We start from the raw sequence: 16,776 nt of genomic DNA on the forward strand, positions 1-16,776 counted from the left end.
CGATGATTTCTGAAAAATGGTTGCAAGACTGAGAATATGAATTTGAAAGTTTTCATGACCGCTTCCAATTAGAGATCGCAAGTGTTCAGAATGGTGGTTGCCATCGATTACCACAACATCCTCAAGATGTGAAAGACGGGCTAAGACGTCTTTGGGTAATCTTTCTAGGAAGGGCAGAAAGACAAGGGCGTTGCATTGAGCTACTCTTTTTTCCAGGTTGCTGTCAAGTGCTGTACATAAGGTGTTCCAGCCCTGTTCCTGAGCTGACAAAGCAAGCACTTTACACAAAACCGACTGTGGTTCATCAGAAATAATGCCTAAAAATCTATTCCGTTTCATCTTTGGTAACATCTGGTGCAAAATTTCCCATCCTATCCTGAAGAAGGAGACACAGGGTACAATTTGAAAACATGGAAATTTCTGGGTTTTGAAACACACTGCTTCTGGAATCCTGATTCTTGAAGATGCAGCCACTGGGTAGCATGAAACAATATGATCTCCCACTTTGATCTTTTTTACATCACTGCCTGTTGCAACCACCGTCCCACTGTAGTCCAGAGCCAAGAACCTGTATTTATCAATGGTCTGTGAATTCCAGTATAATGTGTTTCCAAAGTTACAGCTGGAAACACTAACAGGATAATAGTCTTCAGAATGGATACTTATTTTCTCAACTTGCACTTCAACATTGTGATTATCAAGAGAAATCTCAATGTGGTCAGCTGGCTCGGCAAATAGATTTCTTACTTCATGAGGCTCAGAAGTGTAAAAAGTTGACAGCTCAGATTCTTGAAGAGACTGAAAAGGCTCATTATAGGACCAGTCATCAACCTGTGTACATCTAATTTCAGAAGTGTAAATTCTCCCCTGATTAATCCAGACTTCAGCATATTTATCTGCTTCATATTCTACTAAAACATCTGCTAAAACTGCTATGTCCATTGTACTTGTTGAAACGATATCAATAATCTGAAATGTGATTTCAGTAACTTCAAGAATGCAGGATCTTACCATCCCATACAAGGCCAAGCCAGGGTTAATGTGGTCTACAGTCCTGCCTGTTGCTCTATATGTAATTATCTTGATGGAACCATGACTGTTCTTCTCTCTCAATGCAACGACAAGTTGCCGGAAAGCTTCACAACATTTGGATAAGCTTGCAACAACACTCTCAGGATTTTCTCCATTTGATCTTTGAATTCCCCACATAAACAAAACATCACTGTAGTCATGTACCTCTAGCCTAATTTTGTCCTGAGCAGCTGAATTTGCGCTTCCTGACACCAGTAATTGCTCCCAGTCTTCATACATCAAAAACCTAGAATCTTTATGTAAATATTTTTTGAGCTGTTGAGAAACTCCAATTTTGTCAGCAAACACTGCAGCTCTGGGTGCATCTCCTGAGGTTTGGATAATCCGAGAAGGGGTTACCTCTTTCCACTGATTTTCAAAAAGGAAAGCATCATCACTATTGGACGCTCTCTTCAGAAGAGTGATCCCAACACGTTTAATCTCAACCAAAACAGAGCCTTGTTTATCTGTGAAGCATCCACAAAATTCTAAATAGTTCTCAGTAGACTTACTTGTTTTCAGATATATCATCATTTCCTCTTCCAAAGGTCGGACAATTACAAGGCTGCCTATGTTGGAAGGAAACCCTGTACAGTTGTTCCTGGTTTTTGTGGTCATCACACCAGTCATTTGCAGAAAGCAGTCTAATATCACTGGATGAATAAAATGCTTGTGCAGTTCTTCCCTGGTTTGCTTGTTCACCTTAAGGATGGTTATGGCTTCCTTCAGCTCTTCAAAATAAAACACATCACTCAGCTGCTTGAATACTGAACCATACTGAAATCCGAAACGAGATAATGCTTCGTATATTTCATCCTTTCTGACCATTGATTTACAACGCTGAAAAACATGTCTATATGAAATGTTATTTTCTTCAAGAAAGGTTTCTTGGTTCCATGTGATCTGTCCAGATACATATACTGCACCAGATGAGGACAGTATTTTGAAATCTTTTTTTTCCTTTTGTGATACTACTGTTAGCTTCAAATCATGAGAATTTTCACTTAAAACACAAGGTGATTCAAACTTCATGCTCATCTGACACAAACTTAAGGGCTCCTTTCTTCCTGAGCTAGCCATCACAGCTGACAAAGCAAGTTCAACAAAAAAGGCACCAGGAACCAGAGCAACACCATTGAGCTTGTGCTCGTACAAATAGGGAGTCGCTGTCTGAGATATGGAATGCTTGAATTCTGAACTGCCGTTGCTGACATTATGAATTGACAGGTGGTTTGCGTTCAGCTTGGTTTGAGTTGGCTGCTGGAGCCTGTTTAAAAATGACATGAGCTTCTTATGATCAAATTGATACCTGGGGTAGGCTGCAGGTACACCCTGATATCCTGCATAGATGTGCTCCCAATCTGGATTGACTCCCAATTCAAAAAGGCCTTTAACAAGTGTGAGAAGTGTCATATATTCTTTGTCAAGGTGCAAGGAAGGAAAAACTTTAGCTTGTGTCCCTAATGCTTCAATTATATATCTTTTCAGTGCACGCTGGGGACCAATTTCCACAAATACAGGATCATCTCTGCTTTTTGCTGCAGTTGTTATAGCCTCTGCAAAAAAAACAGGATCCCGAACCTGTCTGGCCCAGTAGGTGCCTGTAACAAAATCACCATCTGAAAAGGCCTTCCCTGTTGCTGTCGAAATTAGGTCAATCTCTGGCTTCCCTTTCTTTAATTCTGATAGATTGTCTGCTATCTCAGTTAGTACTGGATCCATCATTTGGCTGTGATATGCAGCTGGCACATTTAAAACATGAAGAAATATGTTTCTTTTACTGAAGTGCTCAGCCAGATCTTTCTGAATGGCATGGATAGACGTTTCATCTCCTGATAAGGTGCAAGACAAAGGACTGTTAAATGCTGCAACACAGACTTTCCCGGAATATGCTCCAATGGCTGCTGACACTTCTGCAACGGGAATGTTGCCAACCACCAGCATTCTGCCTCCAGTGACTTTAGCCTGTAGCCTGCTTCTGTGGTAGATGACTTTGACAGCATCTTCCAGGGAAATCAAGCCAGCACAATGGGCAGCAGCTACTTCGCCAACTGAATGGCCAACAGCAGCAATTGGCTTAATGCCCCAGTGTTGCAGGAGTGTAACCAAGGCCACCTGCAGTGTAAAGAGTAAGGGCTGGGCAACTTCAGGCCTGGAGAAATCTTTGTATTCATTTTCTTTTGATTTTAGGATTCCTGTGGGAAGATGTTCTAGAAACAGCCTTTCTATTTCTTTGCATTTGTCTCTAAACACTGGCTCAGACCTTAGCAATATCTCAGGTATCCCTTTCAGATCCAGACCGTTACCAGAGAATACAAAAATTAATTGTGGTGGTTTCTTCAGCGGAGCTGTTTCCAGTTCAGCCACAGGGGAAAGCTGTTGCTCTAGTTTCTGTAGTGAAGATGCCACAAATGCTTTTCTGTACTTGTAGTTTATATGGCTTCTTCTACAAGCAGATGTGTAGGCCAGATTTGGGAGTGTCGCTGAGTCACTTGTATTAAGGTACCTAGCTGTGTCTTCTATCGCTCGTTTGAGAGAATTTCCTGAAGCTGCCGAAATGACAAATAATTCGACAGGCCTTCGGACTGGAGAAATAACCTGGGTTTGTTTAAACTGTCTGACAACCACATGGGCATTGGTGCCCCCAAATCCAAAACAGTTGATCCCAGCAACTCTGCCGTATTCACCAGGCTCCTCCCACTTCTCCACTGTTGTTGGGATGGAGAGATTCAGTTTCCCTGTATTTATGCTGCTGGTGCTCTCTGAAAAGTGCAAGGATGGGACTATCTTCCCATGGTGCATCATGAGAAGAACTTTGATTAAGCCTGCTGCCCCAGCAGCCGACTCTGTGTGCCCAATGTTCCCTTTAACGGAGCCAATCTGGAGAGGGGGCAGATTAGGAGACCTCTTTTGACCAATGACATTACCTAAGCTCTCTGCCTCAACAGGATCTCCTGCAGGTGTCCCTGTGCCATGTGCTTCAATATATTGCACAACAGATGGATCAACACGCTCTGGGTAGATGCTGAGCAGCAACTTCTCCTGTTCCTCCTGAGATGGTCTGGTGATTGGTGTGACGGATCTTCCATTCTGGTTGACTGCACTCACGCTGATGACACCCCATATTTTGCTGAAGTCTTCCTGCGCCTATTTTAAAGAAGATGAAAAGAGATAAAGCTTCTTAAAGTTGTGAAACATAGGGATGGCAAACACAGCCAGTGCAATATAACTCAGTTAACATTTTATGATATGCTCTCTCTCTTATAACAAAGATTATGAGACATGGTGAGCATTCTACCAGCTATGACTATTTTATAAATAGAATTAGACATAATTCCTAGGTTTAATGAATTAAGAGTCAGGAGTTTGTGAATCCCGTGTCTATACTCATACCTTCTTTAACGATTTCAGCAAAATAACTCCACAACCTTCTCCCCTTCCATAGCCATCGGCCTTTATAGAAAATGGTTTGCTGACTCCTTCAGGGGATAGCATCTTTGCCTTACTAAGAGCGACGAAGACCTGTGGTTCCATTATGCAGCTCACTCCTCCACAAAGAGCAGCTTCACAGTCTCCTGTAGGGTAAAATAATGAATGCATTTCTGTTCAGCATAAGGCTCAGTATTTAGTCTTCTGAAAAGATTACATCGGTATATACAAACATACACATTTACCTGCCCCTCCAAGCTTAAGGGCATTCCGTTAAAGGAATCCAGGGGTGTGAATCTTGTCCGAAGCCTGGGGCAGGGCCAGGGCCATGCCACGACCCCATCAGGAACCCTGGGTTACCTCGAGTTGGTTTGCATGGACGGGGTTCCCCCTATCCGTTGTTGACCCTTACTGGACTCCCTGTGTGACGAGCAGGAGTCAGATGTAGTCGGGTCAATCCAATGCCTAAGCCAATAAAGCTCACATTCTGTAACCAATAAAGCTGTGGCCTAAATTTGCCCAATAACATTTAACCTAATACCTGTGCCCTTGTGTCTTATTCATCAATGAAGGGGTGGTTTCGGGGTCTCAACACGCAACAGTAAGTCTCTCATTGTTTGTTAGGGGAAATCTGTTGTTCTCTTTAAAATGTTCTAGTGTGAGTAAAGCAAATGTCTACATCTTGTCACTAAATTAATATAAAATTATTTTCCTAACTTACGGTTAGCTACATCATTCCTATAAGCTCTTTTCTCTCTCACTTCCATTCAGTGCTTGCCTACTGGAGTTTATGGTCTGTGAGGCAACATACCTAAATTACAAAATGCACCCTGTGTGACATGACATAATATAACTGGTCCGCAATGAGCATAGTATAAGGAAGACCAAGATAAATCCCAGAATTATACTTTGAAATATGTCAGTCTTATTTGTGAGTGCCTGTGGCCTTCAGAAGGCTGGGGGTTTTCTGGGGGGGGGGGAAGGCTTTCACAACATACAAACTTCAGACCTTTCCAGAAACATATTCCAATATTTTACTGTGCCTTGCAACTGATGCTGCTAAATAGGGAATAAGAGGCAATATAAGAGGCAATATCGCGTGCAGTGGGGACTTGTTTGCCACTTTGAGGTCCTTAGAGGAAAGGAAGAATATGAACGAGTGGAAAACTATTAGATCTCATTACCTTGTTTAATTGCATGCAAAGCAAAGTGCAAAGCATAAGAAAATGAGGAGCAAGCCGTGTCAATGGCAACCGATGGCCCAGTCAGATTAAATGTATATGAAATCCGGTTAGCAGCTATGCTCATTGCTGTCCCGGTGCCATCGTAGTGGCTTGCTTCAGTGGGGGTTCTGCCACTCATTAGCCTGTAGTCTTGATTCATCATACCTGTGAATACCAAAGATGTACTGTGTTACCAGCATAGTACATTGAGAGTACAGTATTCATTCTGAACAACTTGATTGCATTTATTGCTCTAGATCTGCCACACACAACATGCTTCAATCTACACAACAAGATTAGGCTTTTCATTGAGTCATCTTCGTAAGGGAATGCTATGCAGCTATTCAGGTTTGTGAGTACTGATCAGCTAAGTGGATAGACTTTGAGTTGTGAGACTAGGGTTAAAAATAACAAATCCACCATAAATTGCATTTCCTAGCTCTCTGCTAATCTCTCCGCAGGTCTCCAGTATATAAAATCTGAATGCAGTTCACCTACCTAACAGGGTTGCTGTACAAATGATCATGTTTTACAAGAATGTTTTACATACATCACTAATAATATGAAAACCGTATTATTCCTCAAATTTGAACTGAATATTGGAAATACTGCATAAATGTTGCTTTATAGCATAGTATTATTTATGTGTTTTATTTACTATAAAATCCATATTTACATGTTCTATTCAAAGCAGCTGATAGTCACAGAAGTTCTTTTAATGATCATAAAGTCCAACAGCTCTCTTAATACACTAGACTTTATTTTTTAAAACTGCAAATCATGTAACTGATTAATCACCATCAACAGTGCTGTTCATGTAACCAATAGTTACATGTTTGTTTCTTGAGTTATATCAGTTTAAACTTTCTTTAGCTTGTAATGCTCTTAAGCACGGTTATATTTACTGTCTAGACAACTTCACATTTTCTTCAAAAATATTGTGTAGTCAGCAATAGATACTCTCAATTGTCTTTAACAGTGGCTGAATTACATTAGCATGTGTTACCTGTTGACATCAATTAAAGTTCATTTGTTCAATAAATATAGGTATGTTGAACCCATTTTTCAAATGTTCTGATGTATATTTGGGAGCTATTTCACCATTACCAATCACTTTTTTGGGGTTTTTAAGTGATCTGCAAATGAACCTTAAGTGTTCATAAGACTTCATTAACACACCACCACAATAGGAAAATTCTATTCATAACTGAGTAGGATCTAAGCTAATGGGATTTACTCCCAAGTAAGTACGTGGACGTGGGTGGTGCTGTGGTCTAAACCACTGAGCCTAGGGTTGGGGGTTCGAATCCCCGTGACGGGGTGAGCTCCCATTGCTCAGTCCCTGCTCCTGCCAACCTAGCAGTTTGAAAGCACGTCAAAGTGCAAGTAGATAAATAGGTAACACTCCGGCGGGAAGGTAAACGGCATTTCCGTGCGCTGCTCTGGTTTCGCCAGAAGTGGCTTAGTCATGCTAGCCACCTGACCCAGAAAAACTGTCTGCAGATATGAGCGCTGCGCCCCCAGAGTCGTTCGCGACTGGACTTAACTGCCATGGGTCCTTTACCTTTACCTTTTTAAGTGTGTATAGGATTGCAACCTAAGAGAATTATGTAGACCAGCCCTATATGTTCCAGTCTATGCTCCTAAATTAGTGCAACTGTTTTAAGCTTCAAATTATCATCTCACCAACAAAAACCCCTGTTTTTGAACCACTTATGTTTTCTCTAGGGACTCCTGCATCTTCCAGTGCTCTATATGTGCATTCCAGGAGTAATTTCTGCTGGGGATCCATACGCTCAGCTTCCACATCATTAATTCCAAAAAGTCTGTTGTCAAATGCATTAAACCTACAAAACAGAAGTCAGATAATAACATTGTAAGTAGGAGAAAATAATATGCAACCAACTCATGGCACATTCATTAATATGACAATCAAATATTTTGACTTCTAGAAAATTATTTCCATTAATCATTTTTAAATAAAAGGCTTTAATAATTTGGTCATTTGTTCTTGGGGAAGGTAGAATGAAAATAGAAGAATATTTAGAGCCACTACTTAACAGTGGCTTAGGATAGTGGACACAAATATTTGTAGAATTGGATCCAAAGTACCATGAGTAGAGGGAGAAAATGTAGGGGTGCTGTTCTGAACCTTTATACTAGCAAAAGGCTATATTAAACACATGGTAAATAAAGATACAAGCTTTAGAATACAGAGGGGCACTCAAAGGTTTTGAGAAGCGCTAGTGCAAAGTCTTGTGCAAGAGTTCTTGCAAATGAAAGGACTTATTTAGAGTTAGGACTACTCTCTTTTGTTGAATCAGAAACAGGCCTTCCACAAAAGGAAGAGGCTTTCTTCTAGATTTTGGATCCTAGTCATAACGTTGCACATGCCTGAATATTTCAGATTCCACACTAGTTTCAGCTCTTATCAAAACACTGTATAAAATGAAATTCAAATAAACAGATGGCAGGAAAGCCCATATATCCCTGGCAGCCAGCCTGGGAATTCCCCAATAGCCGACCACCTTGCTCAGGCGTTGCTCCCCAGGGATAGGAGCTTGCTGTGGCTGGCTTCCAAGCCACCCACCCTATGACTGGTTAAGCAGCCATTAGGATCAAGGCCTATCTAGTCCAGCATCCTATTTGCAATATTGGGCAGACAGATGTTTCTGAAAAGCTTTTGAGCAGGGTAGGAAGGCAAAAGTCCTCTTCTGCTACCTCACAAGTGGTATTCAGGTGTTCACTGCTTATAAGCAGTTATTTTCAAAATTGGATGATAACTTATGGACATTGTTTTATAAATTGAACTCTCTCAAGTGGGGAGAAAGCAGAGGAAGGCGGGCCCAAAAAGGAACCATAGAGGAGTTGTGCCAAAGTTTTGGCCTTGTATAATTTTAGAGCTGTGGGGACCAAGAAGCCCCCTTGTGCTCTGAAGAATTTAAGGATACCATTTGCGGTTTTTTCCGCTGAACTCCCGATGGAGGTTATGTGTAGTTTGTTGGTTCCTGAGGCCTGTACCACCATTCCTAGATACTTGTAGTTTGTGGCTTGTTCTAGTTTATGGCCTTGGCGTTCCCAGCTTCTAAGCTTTGGTTTTTCCCCAAAAGCGAGTATCTTGGTCTTTTGATAGTTGTTTTTGAGACATTCAGTTTCACAGTATGTTGCGAGCTTTCTTAGTGCTCTTTTGAGTCCAATGGAGGTTCTAGATAGAATTACCGCATCATCGGCATATAGCAGGACCGAAATATGCCGATTTGCAATCTTCGGCGGGTGGAGTTCTGAGTCATTGAGTGCAGATACTAAGTTATTTAGATAGAAATTATAAAAAATAGTAGAGGGGCCAATAGGCACCCTTGCCTGACTCCTTTTGAAGGAAAGTGAGGACAGGTGACCTCACCTAGGCCCGAAGTCACCCCCCACCAAAGCAGGCTCAAAGCTTCTCAAAACTTTTCAAAATCATTTTCTCAGCAGCTAAGCATCAGAAACATTCCGCTCTGCTGTAACAAAGGTAGAGAACAGTCCATTGTTTCTCAGGCCTTTCTCATGTCTTCTGGCCTTGCTAAAGAACCACATTGCAACTTACTTTCTGTCCGGGAACCATGCCAGAACAAGAGATTGAAACATATCTGAACATGCTGAAAACCCCTTGGCTTCTCACCCCCCCTTTTCCTGGGAAGGGTGCCAAGAGTCCACAATAGTCCCAAAACAGCTTTCTGTTCATGCTCAGAGGAACTCCTGAGGGAGGAGAAAGGGGGAGGGAACTGGAAAGGGCTATATATGCTTGTGTACATGATTGTGAACTCATGCATGCTTTTTGTGACTTATCACACTTGCTCCTTCTACCAGTTCATGGATGGTAGAAATAAAAGCCTTTTCTCCGAAACTATTCCTTGAGTGTCTGTTGACTCCCACTTCCCTTTCCCAGGCGCAATATTTTTCCCACCCGAGGGCAAAGCCTCATAAGGCTACACTTTGAAGGTATTAATAGGGTCTGTTAGATGTCCTAGGTGGCTGCACCTGACTCTAAGAGCTGTGTTTGTGTGTTGGTTCTGGAGACTGTATCAAATGCTGCTTTTAGGTCGTGTTTAATCCAAATGTTTTATCCTATGCCTGTTTCCTTGTCCTCATTTGCTCTAACAATTATTGGTTAAAAAATCCTAACTGCTATTTTATCTATATGCTTTTTTAATTCTGGTCTGAGACCGTAATAAAGTTCATTCATTCATTCATTGTTTTATATATAAAACAAGTAGATGCAGCAAAACAAGTTGATAGCCCAGTTCAAATAGACACTTTAATTGCCAAAAAATGAGATAAAATGGGATTTGTCATATGGTTAAGGGAAATACAATAAAAACCTCCATGAGTAAACAGGTTATATAAAAAATATTCTGGTTAAGATGTTCAAGAAACAACTGCACATCTATTAAAATACAAACTGAAACAGTTTAAATTTGTGGATTAAAAACAAAACAAAAAACTCATAGCTGTTCCATTTAGTTATCCTGAGTAATAGTCATTGATGGACAAATTTCTATGATCCAATTCTTTTTCAAAGCTACTTTTAAGCCAGTGTCCACCATCTCACCCACCCACATGCTGTAGCCACAGATTCTGAAAATAATTTACACACTGTGTAATTAAGATTAAGAAACAATTTGCAGTAAATTCTATTTCCAAATAAACTGACTTAAATAGTTATGTAGTTCAGGCTGCAATCCTATACCCAGTTAACCTGGGAGCAAAGCCCATTGAACTCATCTGGAATTGTACCGTCTATGGGACAATCATATTAAGCTAAAACAAACTGCTTCAAGCCTGTAGCTCCAAAACCATTTTTGCTTACTATGAAAAAATGACTGGCATCACACGTAGAAAAGTGTCTTTGAAATGTATTATCTATTTTCCTTAACATACACCAAATGTGTACGTTTAGGCAAATTACTTTACAATAAAAAATATTAAAAACAGTTTAGTGTTCTGTTTCCTTGGAGCTGATTCACAGTTTATTTTCCACCATCGTGTGATTAAGCATTAACACTTACTCTTTGGTAAAAGCGGCATGTCTTGTGCTTGTCTTTCCTGGTTTGTGACTGTCTGGATCATACCAGCTTTTGGTTTCAAATCTTTCCGGAGGTATTTCTACAACACAGTTTCTGCCTTCTACTAGAACTCGCCAGAAATTATCAATTCCTTCACCTGTTGAAAATATATTATTTTAGATAGCTGGAATTTACTTCCCAATAGTTTATTTATTAAAATAGAAACTTAAATTATTTTGGTGTGATTCGTTTGACAGAAACTACAATGGAACACCGGTTGTCAAACGTAATCCGTTCTGGAAGAGCCGTTCGACTTCTGAGGCGCATTCGAAAACGGAAGCATTCACTTCCCGGTTTTTGGCATTCGGCTTCCAAATCGTTTGTCTTCCGAGATGCTCAAAAACCAAAGTTCCATTGTATAAGACAATTAAAAAATTCTGAGTAAATAACTCAACATGATAGCTCAGCCAGTAGAGCATCAGACTCTTAATCTTAGGGTCATGGCTTTGAGCCCCATGTTTGGCAAAATGATTCCTGCGTTGCAGGGGGTTAAACTAGATGACCCTCTTGGCCCCTTCCAGTTCTGATATTATGATTCTATATTATTTTATCATAGAACTGTATATCAGAAGTGTGCATCCATGATTCAGCCTTCCCACGTGAGCCGATACAGATTATGATCATTAAAAAGCTGCTATATGAATGCTGCTGTATCATTGCACTAGAAGTATAATCACATTCCCTGTTAGTTCTAATATAAAGATCTCTGGTAGCACCCACTACACATTGACTTATATTTAATATGTAATTTAAAGGGGCAGTGCTCACCTCCAGGAAAATTGCATCCGATCCCCACAATGGCAATTTCATCCTCAGTGTCCATCAGTTTTTTTACTTTTATTCTGAAAAGTATAAAATAATTAGTTCAATGAATCCACATCTAAAATTAAAATATGTTTCCCCAACAGGGTGAGCGCGGCATTGCAGGGGTTGGACTAGATGACCCTTGGGGTCCCTTCCAACTCTACAATGATACGATTCTATTTTTTCTGTGTGGTCATTTGGAGATAATCCTTAGGGAACATAATGTCAATGACCATTCATTAATGGCAAGCACCAGCCAGAAAGTGGACATTTAGATGGAGCCAATATATTCTAGTTACCACTGGGGGCCAAAGTAGACATGATGTTAAATACATCTTCATCTGTCCCATCTCCCCTTTTTAAATAACAGCTGGGAGTAGGGGCTCCTTAATTATTTCCTAGTGCAGTCCCCCCCCCCCCCCGTAAGAGAGCACAAGGGAGAAGCTATAACTGAGTGGTAATAGCACATATGCCTTCCATGCAAAAAGTCCCTGCTTCAAGCATCAGCATCTCAGGCCAAAACCATCAGATGGTGATGGGAAAGACTGAGGAGTGCCGGCAAACATAACATATAACAAGACAGGGAATATGCACTCATTCACACATCCATACTCACTGGCTCTTCACTGAATTGATTAGGTTCAGTAAAAGCTATGGGTGACCAGACAGTGGGAATCCCATCTGCGTCTGATACACAGACTGATCTGAAAAGTCTCGTCTTATATAGTCTTCTTGGTGTTCATCTGAATCTTGGCATTTCTCCCTTTCTTTGGCATGTTCTTGGCATATCACAACACTCATTGTTCGGAACTTATATTGAGTAGCTTTTGGCATGTTACAACACTCATTGTTTGTAACTAGTGTAGTATAGCCAGTCTTTACACTTCTTTGCGTGTTCTGTTCACTTGGCCAGAACATGCACATACCATTAGCTTTTTGATCAACACAGTTCATTATTAGTTCATCAACAGCATCTATTTTGTGGTGGTGGTCTTCAACCATTTTCGGTCCATTCAAACCATATCATTCATTACATTATGAGCCATCAAACCTCGGAAATATGCTTTTTAAAAAAGGTTTCCACAATTTTAGCCACTAGTGTATATGAAGCTAACTGGAATTATTACTGTTTTTGTAGCAGTAAAACTGTAGATAGCCTCTTCTATTGCAACCTCTATGGCCACATTTTGTAAAAAAAGAACTCAAACAACATTTGGTGCAAATTGCATGCCACATCCAGCACAACCAAGCCTTCTGCAAGGTATGAGGTATGCAAAGGATAGAATAGAGGAAGCTGTGCTGCTATTAGAATATAAAGGATTTCAACATTTTACCCAGCATGCCCACAGCAAATAAACTATTTGGGTCCCAGATACTTGTAAACTGCAAACATTAAAATAAAAATGCAAAAAAATATGAAGAAACAGACAATATTCTTATGTAAAGTAAACTTGTACAACAATCAAAGTCATCAATACATAGAACAGTAGGCTATTCAGACTCACCTCCAGTTGTTTTAATGTATGGTACATAGCTTTTTGAAGTTTGCTGGTGAAATCTTCTGTGCTGTGTATACATTGAAGTTCGCTAAGTAGCTATAACCATAGTGGGGGCAAGTCCCACTAAGGTTCTACAAGTGCTAGAACTGCTGAGACATCCTTGCATCTTTCATTTATAAAGGTTTCGAGTTGGCTAGCTCATCATTTTGTCATGGTAACCTTTCCATTACATCATGCTTGGGAAGTTCCCACGGAGTGCAACTTTCAGATTTTGCTTTCCAATTGAATACAGACTTCTGCTTCTCCCCCAAAAAATTATGATGCTTTGTCATCTGACCAAAACAAATTCTTTTTACCATGTAGCATTTTTGCATTGATGAATTCTTAGCTGTAAGTCCAACGTGCTATGTAAATACAGCACAATAATACCGACTCTGGTGTTGCGCACTCAACTCGCTTTACTGGCCGAGGGAGCTGGTGTACAGCTTCCAGGTCATGTGGCCAGCATGACTAAGCCGCTTCTGGCGAATCAGAGCAGCACACAGAAACGCCATTTACCTTCCCGCCAGATTTATCTACTTGCACTATGATGTCCTTTCGAACTGCTAGGTTGGCAGGAGCTGGGACTGAACAACGGGAGCTCACCCCGTTGCGGGGATTTGAACCGCCGACCACCTGATCGGCAAGTCCTAGGCTCTGTGGTTTAACCCACAGCGCCACCCGCGTCCCCTATAAGATGAAGTATTTCACTCAAATAATACATAGGGCAAAACAGAATAAACTCAGCTTCTGTGAGTCATAGTTTATAATTGCTGTGATAATACCTTCTCATGTGATTAACTGCAAAAAGATGTTATAAGTATGAGGCTAAATCATTGTGTCCATTAGGATTTACAGAGTTTAAAGTGAAAATCCAGTAAGCCTTACACCTATATAATACTAAGTGTTTGTCCTAGGACAAAACATTCAGCTCTTTGGGAGTATGTTTGGACAATATATGTAGTTAATAGAGCTTCTATGATATTAATGTGAATCTTGCTCTTCTGCTCACTAATCTGACTTATTACTGCTCTCCTGGTTTGTTCTGCATATAGGGTTTTTTGTGGCAATACTCATCATTATGGAGTGCCAACACCTGTTTTGTGGCTGCCTAAATGTCATTTTGGTTCTGGCACTCACAACACTCTTATCAATATATGAGACTGTAATAACATTTTTTAAAATAAAAAAATGGATTGCCTACATATATTATCAAGGGCACAAAAATAGCAGATGGATGGAACATATCCAAGCAGGTTTCCTACACAGCTTCTTGATCACTCACATTTGGAAGATTTCACCTTGGGGTATTTGCCTTATAAGCAGCTTGTGGATCGAGGGCCCGACCCCGCTATGTGAAATAAATACACAAGGACACGTGATATTAGGTTAATGGGCAAGAAAAGGCCACAACTTTATTGATTACAGCAGTGAAAAGGTATTGGCTTAGGCATTGGATGACTATAGGTGGTGGGTTTATTCAACAGTAGGTGGAGCCTGTTGATGCTCATCCAACTATAGGCTCACCCCCTGATGTCACCGAGGGTCGTGCCATGGCCTCCCGCCAAGCAGGCATCGGACGGAATACACGACTGCCAGATTCCTTTAACGGAATAACCCACGGTAGATAGCATAGGCGATGGCCACACCTAGCCCTTGACACAGCACAACACATGAATCCAATGCCTAACCTACCCACCAATACCACAAAGGTTGTGACGATTGCTACGAGGTAGGCGAAAAAACCAAAAGGCCTAATGCCAAATGGAAAAATTCCTACCAGGCCCACCAGCCAACCAGGGCGACCAACCTAAGGTCCACAGCAAGGCCAAAAACCTATACCCTGAGCTAAATGGGAGTGGAGGGTGGGTGACTCACTGAGGGACGACGACGAATGAGGAGGCGGTGGAGCTGGCACCACAGCATTAAGCTGCTACACACGCCCCCCGGAGGCACCTGGTTGGCCACCTCCGATGGGCGTGGGTGCCATCCAGGTAGGAGGGGAGGGGGCTAATGCCCCCTACCGGGGGCGGAGCTCGGTCTCCCGCCCACAACCACTCCCCTCTCTTCCAGGGAGGAGAGTCTTTTCTGCATGCAGTGCAACTATTTTCTCCTTGTGGCAGGCTGTGGTCTTTCTGGTAAGAGTTGGTTGGGGTATTTGGTGGCTAAGTGAGCCTGCCTTGTGGTGAGGGAGAAGGCTTGGACTAGTCAAGTGAGATAGTCTCCTGCTCCCTGTTCTAAATCCGTTCTAGTATGATAAAATGCTGTTGTTTAAAGCCATCTTTCCCAACCTGATGCTCTTAAGATGTTTTGGGCTACAACTCCCATAAACCCCACTGCCATGTTAGCTGGGGCTGATGGGAGTTGTAGCCCGAAAAATCTGGAAGTAACCAAACAAACCCCCGTGTTGCAAAGAGTATGTCAGCAATGTCTAGGCAACACGATGACCATGTACATACGCAATAAACAATCTTTATAGGATTCCTTCAAACCATAACAAGTACTAAATGAAATCTTTAGTCTCAAGTCTCTGACAATCTTTAAATAAAGCGAGGTACCAGACTTTGTACTATGTAAGACAAGCCGTGAAGCTTTGTGTATTCAGCAAATATGATGTCCAAAACTGAACAGTGATTCCGGAGATTGACTACTGTTTCGTAGAATTCTTCGTCAGCGTGGGGGGAGGATATAGAATAGCTTCATAAACTGAAAATAAAATTTTACAGACGATGACCTGCATGTAAAACACATGAGGAATAACTGGCCAGTTTATAGGGATTTAGTAGAATATTGATTGTTAGCATGTATGGGAACTAGGTGTGAAGACGCAGTTCATTTATATTTATAGCATGAAAGGCATATGATTTTAGTATGTTGAGCTGGGGCAGAGTCTGTTGCAGAATAAGGAAATTTCCGTGGCTACATTTTCCAGCTGATGGGAAGCCAAGGAATGTTTGGAAATTTTGCTCTCCTCTGTGTCCTTACTTGCTTTCTTTAGCACATGAGAGAAAGATAATGCAGCCCCCCAGTTAAAATATAGATTTATGTATTTACTTAGGTGATTTCTACACCTCTTAATAAGTTTCTGGGTGGTCTCCTGGATCACTCACATTTGTTCATCATTGTGCTGTTGCCATGATTCTTTGCAATATTTTAGGGGAAGCAGGTGGTACATGTAAAATTGTGTGATCCATACATTATTTCTATATATACATGATTCTCATTGAAATTTTGCCAGAACCTGGCGATTTCCCGTTTGACATCTTTTTAATTACTTGGGCAGTTTCTTCTATTTCTATGTCGGCATTTAAATATTTATATTCTTCTTCTAATATTGACAGTAAATTATTCTGTAACAAATACTCTTTTTATTTTGTTTTAATCTTTAAACTCTGTTTTATACAGCTTTTTGTAGTAATTTATAAAACTTTGGTTAATCTTTTCCGGGTCAGTAGTTTCAGCGCGCCCAGGCTTCAGCATGCAGGCAACTCTCCGCAAGCTGCGGGAGCCCAGTGCGCGAAGCCTGGAGAGTGAGAGGGGTCGGTGCGCACGGACCCCTCTCGCTCTCCAGGCTTCGGTGAAAGCCTGCATTCGCCCCATAGGACA

General features: G+C 41.2%; 1 protein-coding gene across 1 annotated transcript; it reads right to left on the minus strand.

The window, feature by feature from the left end:
• Positions 1–3: 3 nt before the first annotated feature.
• LOC309524452 (phenolphthiocerol synthesis polyketide synthase type I Pks15/1-like) lies at positions 4–13,442 on the minus strand (the record flags this gene model as incomplete). The annotated part of the gene is made up of 7 exons (XM_082242395.1): positions 13,138–13,442; positions 11,597–11,670; positions 10,772–10,925; positions 7,410–7,570; positions 5,685–5,888; positions 4,465–4,646; positions 4–4,218 (listed from the first exon to the last, which is right to left on the minus strand). Coding segments are annotated over exons 2-7 (4,971 nt in total), but the record flags the coding sequence as incomplete, so codon positions are not given.
• Between the last annotated feature and the right edge of the window lie 3,334 nt (positions 13,443–16,776).

This window comes from Podarcis vaucheri, assembly GCF_965113315.1.
Source record: "Podarcis vaucheri genome assembly, contig: HAP1_SCAFFOLD_229, whole genome shotgun sequence".
Taxonomy (NCBI): domain Eukaryota; kingdom Metazoa; phylum Chordata; class Lepidosauria; order Squamata; family Lacertidae; genus Podarcis; species Podarcis vaucheri.